This window comes from Mytilus edulis, chromosome 13 (genome assembly GCF_963676685.1).
Source record: "Mytilus edulis chromosome 13, xbMytEdul2.2, whole genome shotgun sequence".
Classification (NCBI taxonomy): Eukaryota; Metazoa; Mollusca; class Bivalvia; order Mytilida; family Mytilidae; genus Mytilus; species Mytilus edulis.
In genome coordinates this window covers 71,382,750-71,396,660 of record NC_092356.1, presented here as the reverse complement: position 1 = coordinate 71,396,660, position 13,911 = coordinate 71,382,750, and the positions used below count along the sequence as shown (strand labels likewise).

The window sequence follows — 13,911 nt, the reverse complement described above, 5'->3', positions numbered from 1 at the left end:
ATCTACATTTTACCCCTATGTTCTATTTTTAACCATGATGGCCATCTTGGTTAGTTGGCCGGGTCACGCCCCACATTTTTGTAACTAGATACCCCAATGATGATTGTGGCCAAGTATGGTTAAATTTGGCCCAGTAGTTTCAGAGGAGAAGATTTTTGTAAAAGCTAACGACAACGGACGACGACGACGATGGACGACGACAGACGCAAAGGGTTGAGAAAAGCTCACTTGGCCCTATGGGCCAGGTGAGCTAAAAAGGCAGGACATAAAAAGTAAAATTACAAAAATACTGATCTCTGAGGAAAATAAAGTGAAAAAACTAAAAGGGCAGGACAGAGGTTACCCCCCCCCCCCTTTTCCATAAAAATCAAATGGTACATGTAGCTTCCTAAGATATTCTAATAAATATATGAAGCATTCAAATGCTGTCTTATTAATCTTATCATACAGGGTACAATTGTATTATAGATCTATTATAGGAGATCTATGAAAGAAAGAGTTCACTACTGAATCCACACAAAATCTATTTAATCAATAAATACACCTTTCAAAAAGAAATTTCCTTCAGGATTCTGCACTGTATAATATATAGTTACACTGTATAATCTATATATATAGCTATATGAAATAAAATGCTTCACTGAGTGCAGCCTGATACGACCGCAGAGGTCGAACCCTGAACAGTTGGTGCAAGTTTGGACACAATATTCAAGCTTGATACTGTCTGAATTTGGATTGTGATCAAATTTTTGACATAATATAGGTTTCTGGCACAAAATAAATGTGGTGAATTATCTAAACTAGAGGCTCGAAAGAGCCTGTGTCGCTCACCTTGGTCTTGTGCATATTAAATAATGGACACGGATAAATTCATGACATAATTGTGTTTTGGTGACAGTGATGTGTTTGTAGATCTTACTTTACTGAACATTCTTGTTGCTACAAATATCTCTGTCTATAATGAACTTAGCCCAGTAATTACAGTGGAAAATATTTTCTACAAATTTACAAAAATTTATTAAAAATGTTAAAAATTAACTATAAAGGGCAATAACTCCTTAAGGGGTCAATTGACTATTTTGGTCATGTAAACTTATTTGTAGATCTTATTTTGCTGAACGTTATTGCTGTATACAGTTTATCTCTATCTATAATAATATCCAAGATAATAACAAAAAATGGCAAAATTTCCTTAAAATTACCAATTCAGGACAGTAACCTAACAACGGGTTGTCCGATCCATGTGAAAACATCAGGGCAGATAGATCTTGACCTGATAAACAATTAAACCCTGTTAGATTTTCTCTTAATGCTTCGGTTTTTGAGTTATAAGCCAAAAACTGCATTTTACCCCTATGTTCTATTATTAGCCGTTGCAGCCATTTTGGTTGATTGGCCTGGTCACGCCACATATTTTTTAAACAAATTACCCCAATGATGATTGTGGCAAAGCTTAGTTTAATTTGGCCCAGTAGTTTCAGAGAAGAAGATTTTTGTAAAATATTACTAAGATTTACGAAAAAGTGGTTAAAAATTGACTATAAAGGGCAATAACTCCTTCAGGGGTCAACTGACCATTTTGGTCATGCTGACTTATTTGTAAATCTTACTTTACTGAACATTATTGCTGTGTACCGTTTATCTCTATCTATAATAATATTCAAGATAATAACCAAAAACAGCAAAATTTCCTTAAAATTACCAATTCAGGGGCAGCAACCCAACAACAGGTTATTCGATTCATCTGAAAATTTCAGGACAGGTAGATCTTGACCTGATAAACACTTTTACCTCTGTCAGATTTGCTCTTAATGCTTTGGTTTTTGAGTTATAAGCCAAAAACTGCATTTTACCCCTATGTTCTATTTTTAGCCATGGTGGCCATCTTGGTTGATTGGCCGGGTCACGCCACACATTTATTAAACTAGATATTCCAAAGATGATTGTGGCCAAGTTTGGATTAATTTGGCCCAGTAGTTTCAGAGGAGAAGATTTTTGTAAAAGATTACTAAGATTTACGAAAAATGGTTAAAAATTGACTATAAAGGTCAATAACTCCTAAAGGGGTCAACTGACCATTTTGGTCATGTTGACTTATTTGTAAATCTTACTTTGCTGAACATTATTGCTGTTTACAGTTTATCTCTATTTATAATAATATTCAAGATAATAGCCAAAAACAGCAAAAATTCCCTAAAATTACCAATTCAGGGGCAGCAACCCAACAACGGGTTGTTGAATTCATCTGAAAATTTGAGGGCAGATAGATCTTGACCTGATAAACAATTTTACCCCATGTCAAATTTGCTCTAAATGCTTTGGTTTTTGAGTTATAAGCCAAAAACTGCATTTTACCCCTATGTTCTATTTTAAGCCATGGCGGCCATCTTGGTTGGTTGGCCGGGTCACGCCACACATTTTTTAAACTAGATACCCCAATGATGATTGTGGCCAAGTTTGGTTTAATTTGGCCCAGTAGTTTTAGAGGAGAAGATTTTTGTAAAAGTTAACGACGACGGACGACGGACGCCAAGTGATGAGAAAAGCTCACTTGGCCCTTCGGGCCAGGTGAGCTAAAAAAGGAAAAAACTAAAAAAAAAGAAGGAAAAATCCCTCCCCCCTAAATTTTTGAACCCCCTCATGATTCATTACCCCCAAACTCAATTCCAGCTTTCCCTTTGTGATATGGAACCTTGTAGTTCAATTTCAGAAAGATCCATACACTTACACACAATTTATTGTCATGAAACTAGAAAAATGCTTGTTTTTTGCCCCTTTTTTGGCCCCTAATTTCTACAATGAAGCCCAGAACTCCCTTAGTGATATGGAACCTTGTGGTACAATGTCAGCGAGATCCATACACTAAAACACAAGTTATTGTCTGAAAGCTACAATAAACAGCTGTGCCATGAGCGCATGATACGCCTGACATCTTGTGTGGAAGTCTTATGCAATAATCATAAATAGTTTCTGAGAAATTTTTTAGCAATAACCATATATTGTTTTTGAGACACGGCGAGACATGTGAAACCCCCCACCCTGTTTTTTTTTTACAAAAAACTAAATATTACTAAAATAAAATTTTAAATCAAAACCAAAAAAGTATACAGATCTTTTGATTAATATAACAAAGAAGTGTGTAAAGTTTAAAGCAATAATCATAAATTATTTTTGAGATACAGCGAGACATGTAAAAAAAACCTCCCCTGTTTTACAAAATACTCAATAACTCAAAAATAAAATTTTGAATCATCACCAAATAGTATAAAGATCTTTAGATTAGATTAATATAATAAAGAAATGAGTAAAGTTTTAAGCAATAATCATAAATCGTTTTTGAGATACGGCACATGTAAAAAAAACTCCCCCTTTTTTACAAAATACTAATAACTCAAAAATGAAATTTTCAATCATCACCAAAAAGTATACAGATATTGAGATTAATATAACTAAGAAGTGTTTAAAGTTTTAAGTCATAATCATAAATCGTTTTTGAGATACAGTGCAACATGTGAAAATAAACAGCTGGGCCATGAGCGCATGATACGCCTGACGTCTTGTGTGGAAGTTTTATGCAATAATCATAAATAGTTTCTTAGAAAGTTTTAAACAATAACCATATATTGTTTTTGAGACACGGCGGGACATGTGAAACCCCCAACCCTGCTTTTTTTTACAAAAAACTAAATATCACTAAAATAAAATTTTGAATCAAAACCATAAAGTATACAGATCTTTAGATTAATATAACAAAGAAGTGTGTAAAGTTTCAAGCAATAATCATAAATTATTTTTGAGATACGGCGCGACATGTAAAATAAACAGCTGCGCCATGAGCGCATGATATGCCCGACGTCTTGTGTGGAAGTTTTATGCAATAATCATAAATAGTTTCTGAGAAGGTTTTAAGCAATAACCATATATTGTTTTTGAGACACGGCGGGAAACCCTCCACCCTGGTTTTTTTTTTTTACAAAAAACTAAATATCACTAAAATAAAATTTTGAATCAAAACCAAAAAGTATACAGATCTTTAGATTAATATACATGTAACAAAGAAGTGTGTAAAGTTTTAAGCAATAATCATAAATTATTTTTGAGATAGGGCGCGACATGTTTTAGTTACAAAGTGCTGTAACTCAAAAAGTTTTAACCTTTATTCACCAAAAAGTATACAGATCATTTGACCATCATAAGAAACAACTATGTTAAGTTTCATGAAATTTGGATAAGTCGTTCTTAAGTTATGGTGCGACATGTTTACGCCGGACAGACGGACGAACGGACGGACAGACAGACAGACGGACGGACACCGGACATTTGTATACCATAATACGTCCCGTCAAAATTTCATAGAGATCCATTCACTTAAACTAAAGTTCTTGTGCGAAAACCAATGTGTCTGCGGATGACGACGACACCAACGTCATACCAATATATGACCGCAAATTTTTTTGGCAGTCGTATAAAAAGAAGATGTGGTATGATTGCAAATGAGACAACTCTCCACAAAAGACCAAAATGACACAGAAATTAACAACTATAGGTCACTGTACGGCCCATACAATGAGCAAAGCCCATACCGCATAGTCAGCTATAATTGGCCCTGAAATGACAATGTAAAACAATTCAAACGAGAAAACTAACAGCCTTATTTATGTACAAAAAATCAACGAAAAACAAATATGTAACACATAAACAAATGACAACCACTGAATTACATGCTCCTGATTTGGGACAGGCACATACATACAGAATGTGGCGGGGTTAAACATGTTAGCGGGATCCCAACCCTCCCCCTAACCTGGGACAGTGGTATAACAGTACAACATAAAAATTACTATAAAACTCAGTTGAAAAAGGTGTAACTCGTCAGATGGACAAAAATACTGTACAATATATAGCTTCATTGTGTATATATAGCTTTATTGTGTATATATAGCTTCATTGTGTATATATAGCAGCATTGTGTATAATATATAGCTTCATTGTGTATATTGTATATATATATATATATTCATTTCATGTTACTTCATTGTGTGTATATATAGCTTCATGTTACTTCATTGTGTGTATATATAGCTTCATGTTACTTCATTGTGTATACATAGCTTCATGTTACTTCATTGTGTTTATATATAGCTTCATGTTACTCCATTGTGTATACATAGCTTCATGTTACTTCATTGTGTGTATACATAGCTTCACATGTTACTTCATTGCGTATACATAGCTTCATGTTTCTTCATTGTGTATACATAGCTTCGTGTTACTTCATTGTGTGTATACATAGCTTCATGTTACTTCATTGTGTATACATAGCTTCATGTTTCTTCATTGTGTATACATAGCTTCATGTTACTTCATTGTGTATACATAGCTTCATGTTACTGCATTGTGTATACATAGCTTTATGTAACTTCCTAGTGTATACATAGCTTCATGTTACTTCATTGTGTATACAGAGCTTCATGTTACTTCATTGTGTATAAATAGCTTAATTTTGTATAATACAAAGCTTCATTGTGTATAATACATAGCTCCATTGTGTATAATAGTATATAGCTTCATTGTGTATATTATATAGCTTCATTGTGTATATATAACTTTGTACTTGTTTGGCTTTATAAATATTTCGATTTGAGCGTCACTGATGAGTCTTATGTATACGAAATGCGCGTCTGGCGTACTAAATTATAATCTTGGTACTTTTGATAACTATTTAAACCACTGGGTCGATGCCACTGCTGGTGGACGTTTCGTCCACGAGGGTATCACCAGCCCAGTAGTTAACATTTCGGTGTTGACATGAATATCAATCATGTGGTCATTTTTATAAATTTCCTGTTTACAAAACTGAATTTTTCGAAAAACTAAGGATTTTCTTATTCCAGGCATAGATTACCTTAGCCGTATTTGGCACAACTTTTTGGAATTGTGGATCCTCACTGCTCTTCAACTTTGTACTTGTTTGGCTTTATAAATATTTCCATTTGAGTGTCACTGATGAGTCTTATGTAGACGAAATGCGCGTCTGGCGTACTAAATTATAATCCTGGTACTTTTGATAACTATTTAAACTACTGGGTCGATGCCACTGCTGGTGGACGTTTCGTCCCCGAGGGTATCACCAGCTCAATAGTCAACATTTCGGTGTTGACATGAATATCAATCATGTGGTCATTTTTATAAAGTTCCTGTTTACAAAACTGAATTTTTCGAAATACTAAGGTTTTTCTTATTCCAGGCATAGATTACCTTAGCCGTATTTGGCACAACTTTTTGGAATTTTGGATCCTCACTGCTCTTCAACTTTGTACTTGTTTGGCTTTATAAATATTTCGATTTGAGCGTCACTGATGAGTCTTATGTAGACGAAATGCGCGTCTGGCGTACTAAATTATAATCTTGGTACTTTTGATAACTATTTAAACCACTGGGTCGATGCCACTGCTGGTGGACGTTTCACCCCGAGGGTATCACCAGCCCAATAGTCAACATTTCGGTGTTGACATGAATATCAATCATGTGGTCATTTTTACAAAGTTCCTGTTTACAAAACTGAATTTTTCGAAAAACTAAGGATTTTCTTATTCCAGGCATAATTACCTTAGCCGTATTTGGCACAACTTTTGGGAATTTTGGATCCTCACTGCTCTTCAACTTTGTACTTGTTTGGCTTTATAAATATTTCGATTTGAGCGTCACTGATGAGTCTTATGTATACGAAATGCTCGTCTGGCGTACTAAATTATAATCTTGGTACTGTTGATAACTATTTAAACCACTGGGTCGATGCCACTGCTGGTGGACGTTTCGTCCCCGAGGGTATCACCAGCCCAGTAGTTAACATTTCGGTGTTGACATGAATATCAGTCATGTGGTCATTTTTATAAATTTCCTGTTTACAAAACTGAATTTTTTCGAAAAACTAAGGATTTTCTTATTCCAGGCATAAATTGCCTTAGCCGTATTTGGCACAACCTTTTTGGAATTTTGGATCCTCACTGCTCTTCAACTTGGTACGTGTTTGGCTTTATAAATATTTCCATTTGAGCGTCACTAATGAGTCTTATGTAGACGATACGCGCGTCAGGCGTACTAAATTATAATCCTGGTACTTTTGATAACTATTCATTGTGTATAATACATAGCTTCATTGTGTATATATTATAGCTTCATTGTGTATAATATATAGCTTCATTGTGTATAATATAAAGCTTCATTGTTAACAGAGATTGAGGATTCTAGAGAAGTCTGAAGTACTCTGTTCCAGTTTTGAAAATTAGTAAGACCTGACTTAAAAGGCTGAGTTTGATCTTTATGCTTTTGATGTTTGTGTATCATTAATAAGCCTTGGCTACGAAGGTAGTCTAGAATTCAGTGTTTCATAAAGATAAATACAAATACAATTTAGGTAGTGGTTGTTTTAAAATTGTCTTAATTGATAAAATAAGAGTATATATAATAAATATATGTATATATATATGAACAAAACAAAAATTTACTACTTTTCACTTAGTAGAGTTATATTGTTCTAGTCAGTATTGTTTCCAAATATTCCATTGTTAAACGAATTCTGAATCTTATTCTTGAAGCAATAAATTTGGTCTTTGTACAATTCTGAATCTTATTCTTGAATCAACTGTACTTAGGCAGTTTCAGCTTTACTAACAATATAGATGGAGTTCCTTACTATAATCACTAGAATCCAGAATATTCCAACTCATAAAGTTTGGCCTTTTTGTCTGAAATAACGAAAAATGCTTTCTTTTCAAGGCATCCTATTACGATAGTTCCTGTTGAAGACAGAGTAAGTGAGTGTGGACGTAAGATCCCCATGTCACTTAGGTTGTAGTAGGTAATAATTTGTCCTTGGTCACTCAGTATATGTAATAAGTGATTTTCTGTATCAGTAACAACAATATTATCTGATGGTGTTGTAAGTATTTCAAAAGCTTTAAATGGTTTCTTCTTAGTGTTGACGTCAGGATGACCAGTGTAAGTCCCTAGAATGTCTCCTCCTGGCGATAACACGACCACTCTACCGTGGAAATCTCTATCAAATGTGTCCACCACACATATATTTCCATTACTGGTACTAGTTATATATCTAGGCAAAGTAAATAAACGTTTGTTATGTTTGTCATTTTCATATCTCTTTAGCTGTTTTCCTTCCTGATCCAGCACAATCACTACCCGGCTCAATGGCACGGGGGGGTCTCAACATGGGATTTTGGGTACAGGTGTGCAGCTGGGATTTTAAAAACACCCCCCATTGATATATTGAATAATTGTGAAATCCCTACCTATACATATATTTCACAGAGAAATCATAACCCATTCATATATTTATGACCCATTGATATATCACAATCGGTCAATTACTACCTATTGATATATTTCCTCGGTAAAATTGCACCCCATTGATATATTTGACGGATCAAAAAAGGGACCCATTCCAGCGGCACATATGTATATACCTTTATATAGGAAGAGACCCCCCCGTGCTCAATGGAGAGGAGGCTCCTATGATGACTCTGTGATCGCTGGTTACATGGATACCGACTGGTTTCAATGGTTTAATATCATAAATGGAATCAGTTATCTCCCCTGTCACAGTGTTGATTTGTCTAAGTTTAGTTGGTGTTGAATCCTTAACGAGAATGTTATTTGAATGAGTAATTGCTATTCCATAAATGTTAGTGTTTAAACTTGTTATAACTTCAGTTTTATTTTCCGTTAGTTTGACATGTTGTAATTTTGATCTCGTATTATCCCCTATCCACACAGAACCATCAGAACATGCAACCATAAAGTTAATATTTTTGACATCTGATGAATATTCTTTAAATATTTCTAATTTAATGTTACTTTTCGCACTTGCGAACGCCATTGTATGAGATGATCCACTATCAAATTGTAGACACTTCGGCACATAGACAAATCGGCACCTTGAGTGTATCTGATTGACGAGTTCTTCTTCTATTGCATGGATATCCTTCCAGTTATGGAACACCACATACAATTGTGTATGTGTATTGTAATCTGTAAACTAAACTAAATCCTCCAGCGTTGGAATACACACAGCTAGCTGTGTTCCCTTTACGGATTAGTTTAAACTGCTAACGTATTTACATAAAGTTATTCCAAATATTTGAAATGTTGAAAAGAAATCCTCCACCGGAACGTTGCACATTCAAAAAAATTATTACAGAAATGTACATTTTATATATAAAGGCAACAGTAGTATACCGCTGTTCAAACTCATAAATCCATGGACAAAAAACAAAATCGGGGTAACAAACTAAAACTGAGGGAAACGCATAAATATAAGAGGAAAAACAACGACACAACACTACAATGTAACTAACACACACAGAAACGGACCAAGCATCAGATATACACGAAGAACTCATATACGTTCGCCAGGATGTAGATTCGATATTTAAAGAAAGGTCTAGCTTAATAAAATCTATGAACAGCCAGCAATAGTTTAACTGTTGAAGAAACGGCACACTTCCAAACTTCTTCTATATGTATTTCCTTCCAATTATGGAACACCTCCTCAATGAATATTATCCAATTGGGGAGTTAATTAATAGTTATCAAAGGTACCAGGACTATAATTTAGTACGCCAGACGCGCGTTTCGTCTACATAAGACTCATCAGTGACGCTCATATCAAAACAGTTATAAACCAAACAAATACAAAGTTGAAGAGTATTGAGGATCCAAAATTCCAAAACGTTCTGCGAAATACGGCTAAGGTAATCTATTCCTGGGATAAGAAAATCAAAACTTCATATGCCACTAAAACTTTCCCATAAGTAACTAAATTTTTTCAAAGAATCACTGTACACGGATATAATCTAAAAAATAGTTGAGGACTTATAAAACAACTTAAAGTTTGTAAAATCACCTTACATAATTAAAAGGTAATAATATCTCGGCCTATGAAATATGTATTTAAGATTCACTGTAAAAATAGCAGGTGCTTTTTACAATAGAAAGCAGGACATTCCTGCCTCTACCTTTACACATATGTTCACAATGTTCATCTCATATCTTTCCTTTTTACACTGATTGTACGTTGAATAATATATTTAGCCACAGTTTAAGTTAGTATTTGACATTATAACTTTTCTTGTAATTTCCATACACGCTGGGTATGGAGTCTATAACACATGTCCGAATCTAATTTGTGTATTTTTCCAGTTCGGTCCTATTTTTAAGCATTGGCAACAACAAAAGTTGTCAATGATCAGTCTTATCACATCCTAATGTCCTTTAATCTAGAGATCTTCATACCATTCTCACGAGCCAATAACTGAGCTAGATTACGTAAAGACTTCTGTTTACTGAATGGTTCATTCGTCTGCTGGTGTAAGGCCGTACACAATATCAGCAAATGGGCAGGATCTTCATCTGACGTTCCACAGCATTTACATGAGGCTGACTATCTACCACTACTAAATTTTGATCTGTAATATTTGAGTAAATAAGATCCAGTTAGTAGCCGAATTTCTATTGCTCCCTTTTTAACATCCGAGATAGTTGAAGTTAGGCTGGTCCAGACATGATGTGTAGGTCCAATTTTTCATAAGGCTTTGTCCAAATGTATTAATGCAGATTGTTTTTATTTCTTTAATGAAGGTTTTAGTTCAATAGTCCTGAATTGTTAATTTTACAGTTGCTTTCCATTTTAATTTTGCCTAAGTGTAGTGATACTTGGAAGATCATATTAAGCTAGCATATATACCTGTTACCTTACAAAAGAAGCTTAAATGGTTATCAATTTTCATGATGATTTGTCTGTCTACTTATAAGCCTTGAATTTTCGAATTGTTGAAAGAAAGAACACTGTACAGAGTTCGTAGTTGCCTTTTACGTATTTCTGTCTCAATTGTTTTAGCACCCAGCAGCAGAAGTACCAATCCTGTGGCTGTTCGTGTAGTCAAAGACTGAATATTACGCAATGTCTTCGTGTGGAATCGGGTCATTATATCTAGTTGGCTCTGGTTAAGAGGGAGTAATACTGTATCTCCATTCCATATAACAGACGAGGAATAATATAGCTCTGGTATATCTTAAGGTGTCTGCGGATTTAGCCAATGTGTACGAGCATGAAGACAGGTATTAATCTGAGAGTATAGAGTTGTTCTCGCAACTCTGATGCGAGCATCAATATCTAGACTATTTTGTTTTAACTATGCTCTTATTTGCCCAAGATGTGTTGTGTCTTCTGATGGACACACAGCGATATTGCCTAGTGTCCAATTTAAGTCGGACCTGTTTATGTTTTTCAGATTGTTGAGGATGACAGCTTTGGTTTTGGTTGGATTGATTGTAACTCTAGACTGTTTGGCATATGGTGAGCATAATGAAGCTATCACTGATGTTTCCCTTCCATTTGACTCTTGAAACTAGACTTGAGTAAAGATTATTCACTATAAACCAAATAGGACGATTCTGAGTGTGGTTATGTAAAGCATCCAGTAAAATGATGTCATCTACCACGACGAATGCCTTCTGACTGTCCACAGTAATGATAAATAAAGGCTCCATTGTGACAGGTTTTACTTCTGCTCTAGCTTCAGGGATAATGAGACTGGCCATAAGCATTGGCAAACATTTTTGTAAAGCCGAATTTGAGTGTTAACTGATTAAAATTCACTGTTAGACGAGGAAGAATGGTACATTCGAAGAGTTTTAAGATGACATGACACGTGTTACTGTAGTTGTCCATTAGCATTATATTTTACCCTTTTTTTTAAAACAGGTGTTACTGTACCAGATTTAAATATATCAGGTATATGTGTTGATTGTAAAATGCGTTATTTAAACAGTTTGTAAGAAATTGAGTTACCGTTGTAGGAAAATTCTTAAAGCAGCAACTCGACCTTATTCATCTGTCTCCTTGCCAGAATGTAACTGTTATATTGCATCACAGATATTCTTACAAATAAATTGTGGTCCATTGCTGTTTTGTTTGCAAAGCTCATCGAACATGTTATGTCGGAATTGCAGAGATCTAAGAATTCAGAAATCATATCCATTGTCTTTTGTTACAGCCAGATCCTCGAAGTATCTTGAGAAACTGTTTGTTCGGTCAGTTCATGAATAGCAGTGCTTTCCATTTTCCATTATGCAGATTGCATCTTTGTTTCTGGAGCCTCTGTTTCGTGAGCTTATGAAAAAATATCGTTGCTTGGATATTAATTCATTATAGAATTGAGCTCTATCCAAATACTGTGTTTGGGAAGACGTCGTTGAGCCAGTATTTTGTCTGTCTTCACGTCATCATTTTTATTGCCATGAGATTCCCCTAGTTGATATTTTGTTTGTTTATTTTGAGCAGCGTGAGAGTGGTTGGAGATACCTTGAATTTTGGACCTTTTAATTCGATAATCTTTGAAGGAGCAGCAACTCTTGCAGCTTTTTTAAAAGACAAGTGCAAAAGTAGTTCATGCTTTCATCTATTGATTCGTTCGTTTTGATTTAACATTGATCTTTGCTCTCGCAGGAACATGACTTGAAATATTGTAGAGACATTGGTCGTAGATCCTATAGTCCGAAAGAAAGGTAATTGTGGCATTGTGAATAAATAAAGTAAAAAGATTCATTTCCTGACTGAAGTCTTGCAAAAGTCTATCGTGTTTGTTGTAGTTTCTGTGTGGAGTAAAGTGCCATTGCAGTCTCCAACTTCAACAATTCTATGAGATGTTGAGAATATTAAAGAAGTGATAATAATATAAAGACATTCAGTGTTTTCTAAATATGAATCGCCACAGTTATTTGTAGGCATGTATACACAAATGAATCAAATCTTCATTGGTGATTTCAGTTCAATTGCTATTATCCTGTTGTTTACAGATGGAATTTAATTGACGGGTGGAGTAAGGAATATTTTCCAAGCTATTGCGACACCACCTTTCCCTCTTGGCCGATTTAAATTTTAAATATCAGATGACATTGTCAATCTTTCTTTCTAAAAGTATGAACCGTCGTTTTATATCTGCTCACTCCTACATAGTACAATAGTAAAGAAATGTTTGGAAACATGCAACCAATCAATAACACAGCTGATAGTTGATCCCACAGCAAGACATTGAAATGTTTGCCTAATTTAGCACACAATACAAAAGCAACAAGTGAAATGTGCTTTGAAAATTACAGATTGAAATTGGAACTGAATGTTACGCTTCTAAATCCACTTTCTGTTACATACCAGTAGAATGGCATTAGTATAGCATTTGTACAAGGATGTTGAAAGTTTCGCTATTTGCTGAATAAAATGATTGACAGATATTTTGTCAGACAGTTAATTCTAATGATCATTTCTGTATACGTTATACAACGGAGTAGAATTCATAGTGATAGACCTTTTGTGATTAATATTGCATGTTCCAGTTCATCAAAAGCCTTATATGACTGCATCAAAAGCTAGTTACAAGATTTCCTGGTTTTCTTCATAAGATTGTATTATAATGTTGGATGTGGCAAAAATGTTCTGTTCCCTTTTACACTTTGCACATTGAAAGTTATTATAGTGATTAGCGACGTTTTTTTCTGTTCTTCGGGGCTATCTCTATAAAAAAAATCTTATTACCCTTTGATGGTCTCATGTTTGGTATAGTTGTTTTGACAATTGTAGTTGTTTGACAATCTTATCATTGTGTTCGATAGGTGTCATTAATCTCCCTTTGACTAGGGTATTTTTAGTTATATTTTTGCATGGTTGACTATTTGAAAGGTTCATGGATTGTGCAGCCCATCCAAGCTTCTGAAAGTGTTTGGGAACGAGTATTGATATACTGGAGTTCTGGCAAAAGGTATGATGAATCGTCCTTTGTGTTCTCTTACTGTTGATGTGACTGGCTGTAAGTTTGTAAGATAGTATGACAATCA

At 34.7% G+C, this 13,911-nt stretch overlaps 1 protein-coding gene across 1 annotated transcript; it reads right to left on the bottom strand.

Moving 5' to 3' along the window:
* Positions 1–7,704: 7,704 nt before the first annotated feature.
* Positions 7,705–8,896, bottom strand: LOC139500538 (uncharacterized). The gene is made up of 2 exons (XM_071289287.1): positions 8,502–8,896; positions 7,705–8,113 (listed from the first exon to the last, which is right to left on the bottom strand). Exons 1-2 carry the CDS (start codon positions 8,894–8,896, stop codon positions 7,705–7,707), a joined length of 804 nt encoding a protein of 267 aa, XP_071145388.1.
* Between the last annotated feature and the right edge of the window lie 5,015 nt (positions 8,897–13,911).